This window comes from Rhodamnia argentea, chromosome 5 (assembly GCF_020921035.1).
Source record: "Rhodamnia argentea isolate NSW1041297 chromosome 5, ASM2092103v1, whole genome shotgun sequence".
In the NCBI taxonomy this organism is placed as follows: domain Eukaryota; kingdom Viridiplantae; phylum Streptophyta; class Magnoliopsida; order Myrtales; family Myrtaceae; genus Rhodamnia; species Rhodamnia argentea.
This window is the reverse complement of record NC_063154.1, coordinates 2,562,413-2,576,655: the sequence shown is the minus strand read 5'-3', so window position 1 is coordinate 2,576,655 and position 14,243 is coordinate 2,562,413. Positions and strand designations below refer to the sequence as shown.

The following is a 14,243-nucleotide window of genomic DNA, read 5'->3' as shown; positions in this document are numbered from 1 at the left end:
TAAATAGCATATACTTTTACGAAGCCTCATAAGTAACACTTGCTGTACACCCCAAACTTTCCAAGAAAGAGTAAAGCTTGCTCATGAGCAAACTTGCCATTCCCAATCGCCCACCTATCGATGATAATTGCTTGTCTGTGAGGACCATCAACAACAGATCAGACAGAAATGTTCCAGCAGCAACTCGTAACTCGGCAATCGAATTGTTGTCGCCAACCATTTTGTTTGCCCATTTGCCGTCAAATATTACCCAATGGAATCACCCCACAATAGTAAGAATTCAACTAGCAGAACCGTTCAAAACTAAGTCACAAAAGTATTGCAGAAAAACCATACAACTAGTTGCCCTGTACAAGGGATGGAATTAGATGCAAAACTCTTACAATGTTACAGAGGACACAATCTTATTGCGACAGAAGAAAAGAGAAAAGAAGGAATTCCAACAAACAGAAGATGAAAAGGAAAGCAATAGGAGAAACATCTCAGGAAGGAGTGATAAAATACAGAACCGTATGACAGAGGGTCTAGAGCAATTAAGAAGATAAAAGGCATCTTCCGCAAAAGGTTGTATATACAGCTCTACAGGTTAACCAGCCTAGCTGGATCCAAAGGGATCACGCTGTCAGGACAATCAGTTCTTGGTCCTGCTAGAGAGTAATATGCAAGCATATGGGCTGGGTCTTCATTTAGCACGTTGGCAACAACCGTTCTTCTAGGAGGAATCAACTCGATGTTCCAAAAGGGACGGACCATTGCCAGAATATCTCGACCAGTATCAGATACTCTATACCCCTGCACCCATACATACCTCAGAGAAGTCAACCGCATCACAGCATCAGCCAGTGCCTGTTCACTAAAGCAACAACCCCGCATTTCAAGTTTTTGCAAACTCGGGCAGCCTCTGGAGAACTCCCTGATGCCCTCATCACTCTCTCCCACATATCCAAGAAGCATCCATCTTATGTTTTGGCTGTACTGCCCAATGTAACCAAGACCCACATCCGTCAAGCCTCCAGGCCGCAGATAAAGAGCAAACCTTCTTAGCTTTTCACATCCCCTTAAAAGAGCCCGGACACCATTGTCCAGGGGTAAATCAGTTATCTTTTCCTCACGATCAAGTAGAACAAGACGGAAATCACAAAGGTTCTTCGAGTAAGTTCCTATACATTCGAGAGATGAGTTTGTGATATCAGATACATAAACAGCCAGGTATTCCAGTTCTAGGCAGCCCTGAGCCAAGGCAATTAATCCTCTTTGCGAAACAAGGCCTCCTTCATCCCCCATACCCTGCTCATCAGCACCTCTTTCAATCCTAAGCCTCTTCAACCTTTTACAACTTTGACCAAGAACCTCTAATCCTCTGTCTCCAATGACGTTCCTTGTCTGCCCGTAAATAAAAATTTTAGAACATATCAGAATTTCATGCAAATTTGAAACTCATTCAAACTCCACTAAAGTACATTAAGTATGACAATCCTCCCTTAATCCCATTCTATATGTATACTCTCCTGACAAATCTTCTGCCTTAGAACAGTAGAAACTTAGACAATAAGTTAGAACTTGTAAGACCAAATTGGTGAACAGTGACTAAAACACCAATTGCAGAAAGTGACCAACCATTTTAACAGTGACTTGTTCTAAAGAGAAGGTTTTCATTGAAATATTATGACAACCTAAATAGAGTGAGAAAAATACCACAACTATCCTCGACCATCTTTTTTAGCTACATTTTCCACCCTTCAATTTCAAAACCCACACTTCATCCTCTATTATAGAGACTCTACATTACAACCTGAAAGAAAACCTACCATTTGCAGCTTTTACCTTTTCTAACTTTTTAGAAGATTCCGGTATGTAAAGTGTATGTACTTTAGAACATAGGTGTGCAAATTGTAGGAGTTTGAACTAAAGGGCGCAAAGTGTCGATAAGGAGGTATTTGAGGAAGATCTTTAGAATCTCCTCTAATATATGTCGCAAACTCCAAGATTCCCAAAGGCAAAGGTGCACAGCAACTGGAGAGTGAGGCAATGCAAAGATTTATTGTTACAACAGTAATAGATAAAGAGAGAAGTTCGTAATCTTACCTCAAGAACTTCCAAGATGGGGCATTGCTGAATCAGCAAACAGAGGTCATCTGTGCTAAGAAATGCATAGAGCAGATCTAACATTCTTAGCCGAGATGCGAAAGGGAACACAATAGGCATCTCATTTTCTGAAATGTAGGTTAGACCCAGACGGCATAATCTCGCTGGGAACGATAAAGTAGCATACCTTTCTGGTTCATCATTAAAAAGACCACCACCAAATTCTTCTAAAGCAGCTGCATGTTGAAAGAAACCCAGAAGATCCAGAATTTCGCAATCGCTAATTTTCACAGATGTTAATGATCGACAATTTCTTGCAATAATTTGAAGGTCCTGGACATTAAATCTGGAGAGCTCTGTCATGTAAAAATTTAAAGTCTCAAGAGAAGTGTTGTTCAGAGCAAGCTCATGAAGCCACGCACCATCTTTCTCAATGATTATGCTTTCTTCCAAAAACAAGGTTCTTAAGTTCCTGGAATAAAGATGGCATAGCTTGTGAGAAAATATGTGTACCGCATCTATATTGACACACATAAAAAAAAAATAATGACATGGGTGTACATGACTATGCTAAAAGCCTTTTTTTTATATTGCTATATGTAAAGTGCAAACTCAGAAGCATAAATGTTCTTTGAGTAACATGCTCCAGGCAATAAGGACTCAAATAATGCATCACGGATAACAGCAACAATGTCACTTCATACTCGAAAAAACAGAAACAGACGATAAATCTGAGTGAACCCAGAAACTGTGGGAATCGACAGAATAGAAAAGTGTGAAACTATTACATATCTAATTCTCTCTTGTTAAACTCCTCATAGCTTCCAAAGAGGTGTGCTATGCATTAGCATGGCCTTGAAGTGTCCTTAAACTAACAGTTTTAGACTGCTATTTCTCATTGTGCCTCTAACAAATGCGCTCACAGCTATTTTAGGTGATTTGACATCATGCATCAAGGTTTCTTTTGGTAGAAAGAACCTTCTTTGACTAGTTGATCTCTCGTTGTACTAATAACCAGGGAGTTAGCCTCCGAGAAATAAGACCCTTATCATCTTTTTTTCCCCTAGTACCCACCTCCTCCGAATGAAACTGTTATCGTCCTACAGGTCCACCTGTTCTCTATACATAAGCGTGTTCTTCATTCACACCCTTGTCATGTCTACATCTCCGATTGCTCATAAAATTAGAAGCCACTTTAAAAATATAAGAATGGTAATCAGTAATCATGCATGACACGAAAGGGGAAATTTAAAAAGAGTTGAAAAAGTAAGGGCAAACGGAATTGACTGAATATGCAAAGGTGAAACTCTTTATCCCATTATAAGCTTAAGAATGACACAATGGGCCGAATCTTCACAAGCGACAGCTTGATTGAATTGCATCTCCCAGCAATTCAAAGCTTTTCTATCGTTGTTGTCTCATCGTCCTTCTCTCTCTCTCTCTCTCTGTCAGTTAAAGCTTTTGTCATGTTAATCTTTATGATTTTTTCTACAAACTACCTGCTGAAATTAGGATTCCATCTTACAAATTATCCCTGCATCTCTAGCATGAAGCAATCAGATTCCATCTTATATAATGACCAGAATCTTAAGATTTAGAATATGAACAGATGAAGAATCTGCACTTTGACATATCTCAGGTACCCTCGAGACTAATTGAAGCATTACATTAGAACCATGTGAAGTGCATAAACCAAGACGTTGCAATCATCTCTTGAGTTGAGTAATTTCTTCAGAAAATGACATCATGGAGTCAAACAAAGCCACAAAATTACAAGAACTTCATAAATGCACCACACATACATTCATCATAACAGAAGGACGCAAAATACAATAAGCAAATCAACAGGGTTACCGGGATTGCAAGTCTTTCATTACTATCCAAGGGCATAGAAAACTAAATTACCTGCAGTAACGCCCCACTTGTACAAGCCCATCCGTCGAAAAACCAGAACACTTGTCAAGTTTGAGCACCTGCAGAACGCGTCCCCGCGACCTCGCAAGTAGTGCCAAGTCCGAATCTTCCACTATCATGCGCCGAAAGTGAAGCGACTTCAAGCAATCAAAAGACTTGGCAATCTCGGTCACCCACGGAGTCACGTACCCGCCCCAATTCTCGGGTATCAAATTGAACATGGCGGCCCTGGGCTTCCCTTTCAGCTTGAGCGACTCGAGGTGGCCGAACCTCCTCCGCAAGCGATCGGGACTGGTCGTATAGCAGAGAGCGATGGTAACGTGCTTCCTCGTCAAGGCGTCAATCTCGTACCAGCGACGGCAGACGAGGGAAATGGCGTCCCGATCCTTGGGGTCGTCGATGTACGGCATGACGCACGTCAACACAACGTCGGACATGCCCGGGCTGCTCATCCCTCTCACGTTCCGATCGTCCATCAACTCAAATCCAAAGAGGAAAACAAAACCCTAAACCCGTCGCCCGCCAACTCACTGGTCGGAGCTGGCCAAGAACCCTAATCGGATCAGACCGGAGACGAAGAACCGGAAACAGAAGCCGGCGCTCGGATCCATGGAGGGCCGAGGAGGAAAGAACCCACCTTCACGGACCGAAAAGATCGGCCCCGTCTAGAAGAAGACTGAAGAACCGAAGCCTCGAACACAGCCGAGCAGAAGCACGGAAAAAGACTCTTTATACTCTCAAATCGAGAGAGAGAGGGAATCCGGACGAGCGACGAAGATTGAGCGAGAGCGTACGTACTGTATCAGAAAGGAGAAGGAGGAGGAGGAGGAGGTAAAGAAGAAGGAGGAGGAGACCAATCGAAAACCAATAACGACTGACGGAGCATCGACCTTCTTGTGTACGCGAGCTAGTAGAGATAGATAGAGAGAGAGAGAGAAAGAAGAGAGGGAGTCGAACGGACGGTTAGGATTGAGAGAATAAATTGCATCAGACGGCGACAGTTGGGGACAGTTTTATTGCGAGAAGAGAGAGAATGCGGCTCCCAATCACAAAAAAGGACCAAAGCGAGAGAGAGAGAGAGAGGGGTTGTGGTCAGAAACAATTATTGAGAAAACAAAAAAAAAAATTCAATTTTTCGGTTTTTTTAATTGATATATAATTATCTTTTGCTTTTTTTTTTAATTTAAGAAAGGTAAAGGGGAAAAGACAAAAAGGGCACCGGATTTAAGGGGCAACCCAAATCGAAATCAACGTCACATTTAGTTGGCCTTCATTAAATTATAAATGATCAATTTTTATTTATTTAAATAGGAAAAATAGGGGGGTGGTGATAGGCTTGGTAGCTGTTATTATGATGTTTTGGGATGGTAGTTGGTGTCGCCTCATGATTAGATTTCTTTTCTCCTCTTTCTCGTCCAGCTGGGATTTACCGCTCAGAGCCCCACGAGCTTTTTAACGGTCCTGAAGTGCCGCTCTCACTTCTGACTTTCTTTTTTTGTCGCACGAACAAAGGTTCGAAATAAATGATGATTTCTAATATTAGTTCATTTTCGCGAGCCTTGTTCTCGAGATTTTTGGGTAATCATGCAAGACTAAGATTTGAAATTGAGGCCGCTCTTTCTCTTCGAGATTAGGAGCTTGATCGATACTAAGTACGTACGAGAAAGCTTCTCTTCGAACTTTGAGGTGGGTTTTTTTTTTTTTTTTTTTTTTTTTACGTTTTGAATAGTAATTGATGCAAGAGCTAGTAAACCGCTAAATTTTATGGTGGGTGGTTCCCATTTTATTCCAATCCTAGCACATCTTTATTAATGGCATGATATCGGTAAGAAAATTAATCCTAAATTAGACGACGCTATATGCTCAGCATGATAAATGAATTTTGGACCATCACCGGATCCCATAATGGGATGGCTCTTAGCATTTTCCAAACGCAAGGTCACGGGTTCGAATCCATCTGGCTGCTTACTTTGGAAAACGTACGGTAAACTCACGACATCTTGCTGGGATTGAAACTTTGGAGACATTCTAGAGTGCACCGAGAACGCACCGGGATGCATTTGACTCGCAAATAACCAAAATTGCAAAGAGTTTCTTTTTTTTTTTTTCTCCCTTCTTCTTGAGTTAATGAGAGGTGACGGCCCCGCCCATGGCCTTTGGAATTCGAGATAACATACGGCCGGCTTTTTCAATACAACTTGATCCACACAAAAATAGAAATAAAAAAATATAATAATAAAAAGGACAAGATTTTTTTTTTCAGTGTGGGGGAGCAAATTAGGTCGGGCCAGATATACAAGTCCGGATGAGAATGAGATTCCGCCGAGGTCCAATTTCTCGATCGCGTCATGAAAATTACTCGAGATTTGGATGGATCGTGGATGTCGACGCCATCGTCCGGGGAAAGCTTTCCACGGACCAAAGTGACCTGCAAAAAAGAAAGAAAAATCATGTTGGACAGCTGTAAATCCAATCGCTGTCCTTCGAAATTCAAACCTCCCCTGTTTGCGCAAACTCTACAGAGAGTAGACGGGACTAATCACCAGAAGAAGACCATTTTGAGATAAAACTTCGTGCTGATCCTTCCCCCTACAGAGTTTATTTAATTCTATTTTTTTTTTTTGCAAAATTCGAATTCGTACGAACCGCCACCGCACATCGGATTTTTGAAAACCGAGCACTCGTTGTCCGGCACGCGAAAACGACCGGCATGAACACGACAATTAGATTACGATATATTATCATGGTGATATCACTTATAGAAAATGGAAAAAAAAAAAAACCCGTCCGATTTAGGTTATTGATTAGAGCATCTCTTTAATATTTCGAGGGCATCTACGTGTTTTTTTTCGAAAAAGGAGTGGAGTCATATCTCATGAATTTCCAGGGACATGGAAGTGGCACATCATTTCGAATCGTCAAATGGAAAGGAATCAATCAATATAGGAATCGTGTTATTCGATGGTGATTTTCCGGGGCAGGTGGGTTGCATTGCAAGGTCAACCGCAAATGTCAAGTGATGGCATGCAATATATATACGCCAAACATATATGTAAGACAAAAAAAAAAATTGTATTTTATATATGTTTGGTCTTCCTGACTCTATTCACACCACGATCGACTTTCTCCTCCTAGTCGTGCCTTCCTTGAAAGGGAAATCTTATCTGAAAATTTTTCACGGCTCGTGTGTCGCGCTTTTGTACATAAAGTACAGCTACAAACATCAAGGTGAAAATCTGCACCGGAACAAATATTTAACCTCGCGTGTCGCAGTTGCGATGGGACAGAGCTCGTCGGCAATCGAGTTGCGCGCCCAGCTCGCGATTCCGACCGTAGCCCCACACCGGTCTGAAGCCGGGCAGCTGCGAATCCGACAGAAAGAGCAAACGAATTGACTTAACGTCTCCGGGGTGGAGATAAGGTCATTGGCAAATCCCAAACCCACCCCACCCCCCCGGGCCGGGAGGAGCTTGATGAGTCGCTGTTGGATCCAAAAGCTAAGTTATATCTTATCTGGTGATCAAGCCAGAGCAAATGGCAATTATGCTATTCCAAGTTGTGGGGAGGAGGAGGGGGAGGAGGAATTAAGTTATATGAGTAGGGCGTACATGATTGCGCTGGTGCTTCTGCGTACTCATCCCTCTTTTGACAATAAGAGCGGTCACTCACTCGCTCGCCACACATCCACCTACTGTTGGCCGGATGCAATAATGCGCACGAAAACAAGGCTGGTTTTTTCCCCCATTTTTCAACCTTCGATTGAGTTTTTCTGTAGCTACTTGATGTGGTCTGTCTGCCAAAGACCAAAGTGGGATGAGCTAAAATACTGTATTAAAGAATAATGGGCACGTCAATTTTTCTTTTTCTTCTTTTCTTTTTTTATTTTTATTTTTTGGGGGGGTTGAGGAGATGGGTATGGGCCCATCTTGCAAAGCCCTATCCGAATTGAGTAGGATCTAATCTAGACAGGGAGATTAGAACGGCATCAAGATTTGCGGTGCTCTTAGATCAGCTTAGGAACGAACGGCAGGGCTTGGCTAGGCTAGGCTAAGGCTGTGTACACTAACACATCATTAAAGGCGTCGATGCCATAAGCGGTGGAACGACGATAATGCCCTTTGTCTCCCGAATGTCGTTCCCGTAATGCTTGCTTCGCCTTTCTTTTAAAACAAGGAACGGAATTGGAGGCGAGGGTGGCTGTCGTCAAGATCACCACTCGTGTGCTGCAGAGTAGTCACGGCCGTTCTTGGGTTCTAGAGTCAGGGAGGGCCTTGAAGTAGTTGTCTTGGTCTGGGAGTACCAATGGTGATATGAATATTGTAAGCGAAGCGCAACAGAGCACAATAAGGTGGTTTTCTTGAAATTAACCGTGATAAAAGAAATCGAATTCTCACCAGTTACCGTCGTGGTCCAATCGGTCGACGAAATGACCTTGGTCCAAGTTTAGAGAAGATCATTGCTGAACTGCGTAGGTATGTCGTTCGAGTGTAACTGTGCGGAGAAACAAAGCGCACACCGGAATTGACGGAAAGAGGTGGGCTACAAAGAAATACAAACTTCATTCACATTTAACAACTACCGAAATAACAAAAGTAGCCTTTGACGTCTACATTTTCAAGATGCCCAACTACAGAAGTGGAAACGGAGAGCATCGAAGGCATCAAAAACCCCAATTTGGGGGGTGGGGAACTTATTTCGATCAAAATACGGAAAAACCTGCGGCATATATCTACTCTTCCTACGAACAGACGGAGACGAATCGACAACTGAAAACATCCACCATCATCAACCTGTTTTTCTGGCATTCTCTGAAAGGGAATCATCAACATCTGCGTTTGATTCACCAAGGCTGTTAGATCCGTTCAGTGGAACATCTAAAACGTTGGTAATATCACAACTCTTCGCTGCACTCTCCACTGCAGATCTACCGGATAGGGAGAACAATCCCATGGCAGCGAGACCTCTGCTCGAAAATGCATCAACATCCCTAATTCCGCTGTATAGACCCCTGCTTCCAGCCACAACCGCGCTCGAAAAAGCATCAACATCCCTGATCCCGCTGTACAGACCCCTGCTTCCAGCAACAATGGCACTTTGCTTCTCGTCTGCGCTACTCAGTACAACAGGGAACATGCCAATCGACTGCGTGATCATGGGGCTTGAACCGCTAATCAGAAGGCGCAGAGTTTCTCTCGCACCCTCTTCAACCACCAAGCTTGTCTCGGGAATCAACGGACTCACCAGTTTAGGGTTCAGGGGCCCAATAGCAGTCGTGATGGTGGGCCCCGCGCTCACCAGGTAACCTTGTCCTGCAGAACAGACATCAATAACTGGAATGTGAACAATCGGATCGCACATCAGAGGCGTAAAGGTTGGGATTTGTTGAGAAGTGGGCATTGGTAGACAGGCCAACGGATCTTGAAGAATAGTTGGAAAGTCTAGCGGAGGAAGATCTTCCAAGTTTAAAGGTGGTGCCGTCATTAATAAACTGGAAGGCACAGGAGGTAGTAAAGCAGATAAAGATGGAACTGAATATCCATTTGAAGCAGAAGCGAGTGCTGGAGGTGGATCTGGGCGTTCCAGTGTCGATGCCCCAGGAGGGCACAGACAGTAGTATGGGGAGAAAATCGGTTGACATAGAGAAGGAACTTGAGACGATGTGCTCAAACAGGGTGGGAATGTCAATTTCCCTAGTGATTCCAGGACATTGGAAGGAGTAAATGAATTGTTCCCCTGTGAATCTTGCGTTTGTAGGATGTTGCAAGAACTTGAATTGAAAGTATCAGCAACGATTGGTAAAGAAGCTGACAAGTTATCAACTGCTGCAAAGTGATTCTCCCCAAGCTTCCTCAACTTCTCTCTCGTGCTCCTTGCGGTCAAGTTTTTGGCAAGACCTTCTTTAAACGAAGTCGCTCTGGGACTGAGGCCTTGATGGCATGAATTAGACTTTACTACTTGACTGCTGGAATAATGGGGGCGAAGGGAATTAGATGAAGCAAACGTTTGCATATTCTCACTTGCACTGGGAACATCATTCGCAATACCATCTGACAGGATTGGCAAGCCTGAAGAACTAGCTTGGCTTTTACTTACAACCGGTCCCATTAGATATGCTCGAAGGTGAATTGCAAAGCACTCAAGACGTGACCCATCAATTCCAGTCAATTCAGCAACAGTAGGTCTCTGATTGAGTAAATCCCTCATCTGTGACAGCAAAATAAAGAAATACATATACGATTAGCATATAAGTTTTCAAAGAAATAATGACCATTGAAAATTGACATCCCACAGAAACTTGACACGATTCAATCTTTTCATTAGGTGCTCCATATCCGCAATACAGCAGGATAGGTATTTCAACTTATTATGGTGTATGCAAAACTTGAAGGTAATAGCTTTTCCTCAACAAAGCATTTACAAATGCCCCACAACTAATCACTCTTAAGTTCACCATGACTAAGTGAACATCTTTCACTTGCACTATCCTGCTGGTCGTCAACACATTAGTTGAGGGTACCCACAACAATTAAATGCAACTCTTACCTTTCTAAGCAATTCAATTCCCAGGAGCTTTGATTTCTCTGAGCACCAAAAGTAAAATGCATTCCCATCCAGCATTTTGAGAACAAATGATCTTCCCGAAGTATCTTCAGATATTTCCTCAATCACAAGGGAAGAAGATTCGGTCGAGCTGCTTAAAGTAACTAGCCTCTCTGTCTGACCATGGTCCCCAACAAATGACAAGCGCAAATCAGATGTTGGCAAAAGACTAAGATTCAAGGTCCCCCTGTGTCATAAAAAAGTGAGACAGAACAAACAGATTCTCAGAAATAGTCCAGCTAGATAAATCTACCAAGGAAAATATCAATGCAAAAACGCATGGATGCAAAAAAATTGGTATATTCATTACAAAAGAATCCACCTATTCATAAAAAGTACAACATTATAACTCTTCAATTTGATTTGACTATGCAATGCAACATGCGATCACATGAGCTAGTAAACTTAATTGCACTTGCCGAACTATTCATTTTTTCCCCAGGTGAAAAGAATAAAAAATTGCTATTCTCCAGTAATTAAACAGGCATATAACCAAGAAACAAAGAAAACCGTCAGTTCCTCTGAGGAATGTGAGAATTACTAGCTGGTGAAGGAAAGTTTACTATAGCAATGTACAAGTTTGGCATCAACGGCTATCAAGCAAATCTCCTTTCAAATCACTAAGCGGGATTATTTATCAACTGTCGCATATATAATGGATTTATCTCAAGTTCTTTTTTTCTTTTTCTTTTTCTTTTTCTTTTTCTTTTTTGCTGCATATCTCAAGAGACTTTGGCTAAATTTGTCAGGTAAATTTAGACCTAAAAGAATCCATCATGTATACTTCTAACAGCAACCATGTCTGTACATTATCAGCTGCACCTATGATTTGATTCCAGGACATCTTACAAAAGGTATCTCCTTTGCATGACTTTTCAAGCATCTGAAGTAACTCCAGATATTCTAACAACATGTCGAAAGACCAAGCAGTTCCAGGATTGAGCACCATTCGATGACATAGATATAAACAGCAAGTACCATCTATGTTCAAGGAAATGGAGAGGTAAATGTGACAACTTAGGAGGGTAATATAAAACATCAGTACAAATAACTATTAATTGTCAAACGCACGCAACAACAACCAATTAACAGAAGAAACTTGGTGAGATCAGAGTTACAATATCATGAGACCTACCTAAATGGCAAGCATAAGAACAGAAACAGTCACTATCATTTTCTACTAATTAAAATTCATATCCTATACGCATTCAAAAAGCAACAGTCGACGCGATAATATAGGAGCATGAAACTACCTTGACTCCCCCTTAATTCAGAGATCATAATAAGATAGGCCCACTTCACCTACAAGTCAAAAGACATATTTATTGGGAAGGATGAACATGGTTACCAACAAGAAGCTACAACATTAAATCCTCAACTTAAGATTATTTCCAGCGGTATCATGGACTGTTTGCAATGTTGACATTATTCAAGTACTCTCCACCATTTCTTCAAAAATAATCTCACAAACAGCATTCAAGAACTGCTCAATTCGAAGACTGATGCTATGACATAATTGTCGAAGAGGATAAATTTCCCATTACGAAGGAAGCATAGGGCGCACATAAACTACTGTCCATCAGCCAATATCACTGCCACCAATAACTCTATCAATACATATCCCAAAAAATTCCAACGGGAAGAGAACTACATCAGAAAACGACAAAACTGTTATGGACCAACATCTGAGGTTTACTTTACACAAACTTACTGGTATATCAAAGTGTGTCAAATACTTTCATCTAGAATATTTTAAACCGGCTGCCTGCAAAGAAGACTGACAACATGATCTCCCGATAAAGTGCCCACAATTAGCATTACATAGCTAGCTTTAATAATAACCAAAAGAGAGACACAAATCCACCGCATGAAATGGCAAGAAAAACTAGCAAATTTGACAGAACAGGGATAAGGAACAATAGGAACATAAAAACAGCAAACATACTCCTTCCTCAAACAAATCTAGAAAAACCGTACGAAGAGCCATTATCACAACACAAAACTAACAGATGCTCAATCAGAACACATAATACACACTCACACTTCAAAATGAAAGCTTACAAGAACTACATTCCAGATGAAGGGAACAAGATAAAAGACAGAAAATGCGGCACCAGTATGCAATAGATCAGAACATAAACAATACAACTCCTAATAAAACCAATTCTAAGCTTTTGTAAGAATCCATAAAGCAACTGAGAAACTTCAAGGAAAATCACCAGATGACATACAAAACTCTAATAGCAAACCAATGAGCACCACTGATAAAATTAGTCCACAGCTGAACTATCTATACTACTGGAAAACATTGGCAACTCATCAGCAGAAACCCAAATAAGCTGCTCACAAGCCGACAGACAATTCACATGCAAGAATCCGAAAGCAAGATACAGATCAGGACTTCATTTACCTTGTCGGGGTGGGGCAAAGAAGAGTCCCTTGCTTGTTTATCTTGCCAACGCGAATTGAAACAAGTGGCATGCAAAAGCATCTGGCCAGAATTCCAACTTCCGCAGGCTCAAAGTGCTGATGATTAGAAACAAAAGCAAATCCGATGAGCCAAAATAAAACAATAACACGAACAAAGTATCCACACCGTCTCAATTACGATCCACTCATCCACTATCTCGTAAGGAACTCTGAACCATCTGTACGAAAGTTAATATTAAAAACAGACTCCAGTGCTATCAGTAGCACGGTAAAGCGTTTACACCTTACAGGCCACCGAAATGTAGCCATACACTCTATATAAGAGAAAACCCTAACACGCTACGAACCAGATAGACGCTTAAACCGGATCGAAAATATAAGTACCTGACTAAGGTGAGCCAACAACCGATCCTCAGCCGCACTGCCTGACCCACTCGACTTCAACAACGGCTTCAACCTCTCATCCGCGCGACAAGCGCCGATCACTTGCATATCGAGCGCCTGCAGCCACTGCAAAACCCTATCCTCCCGATCGCTCCGCTGCATCAACAGATCTCCGTCGCCTTCCCCGACGAAAATGTCCGTCAACCTCTCCGCCATGCCAATCTCCTCGCCGACCCCCCTCGAAACCCTCGAGCTCGGTCCGGACTCCACCGAAGACGCGCCGATCGACGACGAATCGTTGACCTCGCCGCCGTCAGGTCGTGTTCCGCGATTCTCCTCGTTTTCTCTGTCGCCAGAGCCGGCCATGGCGAATCTCGATATACTCAGCCGAATTCAGGTACACCGCTCGAAGATCCTCGCGATTACGAACCGGAAAAACGCTGATTCCGAGCTGGGAGACGGCGAATATCGCCGGCGAGAGAGACCCCGAGAGAGCGAGAGATGAGAATAACTTGGGCAACGGAATATTCGGGGCTTCGGTTTTCCCTGGCGATAGCGCAAAGAAATGGAAGGTCGTAAGACAAAGAGAGGAGCACGATATATATACGCATAAAACAGAGGCGTAAATATACATGAATGAAGAAAAAAAAAAATCACCAATAAAGTAAGACCTGACGGACTCGAGAGGCGGTTTATGAAATGGGGTTAGTTTTGAGTTGGGTTTGAGGTCCAGGGCATGATTGCATGCCCTCCACGTCAGCTTGTGGGGGCCCAAATCTTGTTTCTGTCCGTGCTGGGTCCCACGTGAAACTGTCATTCGAGCACTGTGC

General features: G+C 42.4%; 2 protein-coding genes across 2 annotated transcripts; both read right to left on the bottom strand.

The window, feature by feature from the left end:
- Positions 1 to 246: 246 nt before the first annotated feature.
- LOC115743658 (coronatine-insensitive protein 1) lies at positions 247 to 5,010 on the bottom strand. Its single transcript, XM_030678538.2, has 3 exons — positions 3,991 to 5,010; positions 2,086 to 2,557; positions 247 to 1,383 (listed from the first exon to the last, which is right to left on the bottom strand). The coding sequence occupies exons 1-3, from the start codon at positions 4,473 to 4,475 to the stop codon at positions 580 to 582; spliced, it is 1,761 nt and encodes a 586-aa protein (XP_030534398.1). The 5' UTR covers positions 4,476 to 5,010; the 3' UTR covers positions 247 to 579.
- Positions 5,011 to 8,542: 3,532 nt separating this feature from the next.
- Positions 8,543 to 14,001, bottom strand: LOC115743657. The gene is made up of 4 exons (XM_030678535.2): positions 13,414 to 14,001; positions 13,010 to 13,125; positions 10,543 to 10,786; positions 8,543 to 10,203 (listed from the first exon to the last, which is right to left on the bottom strand). The coding sequence occupies exons 1-4, from the start codon at positions 13,777 to 13,779 to the stop codon at positions 8,785 to 8,787; spliced, it is 2,145 nt and encodes a 714-aa protein (XP_030534395.1). The 5' UTR covers positions 13,780 to 14,001; the 3' UTR covers positions 8,543 to 8,784.
- Positions 14,002 to 14,243: the final 242 nt, after the last annotated feature.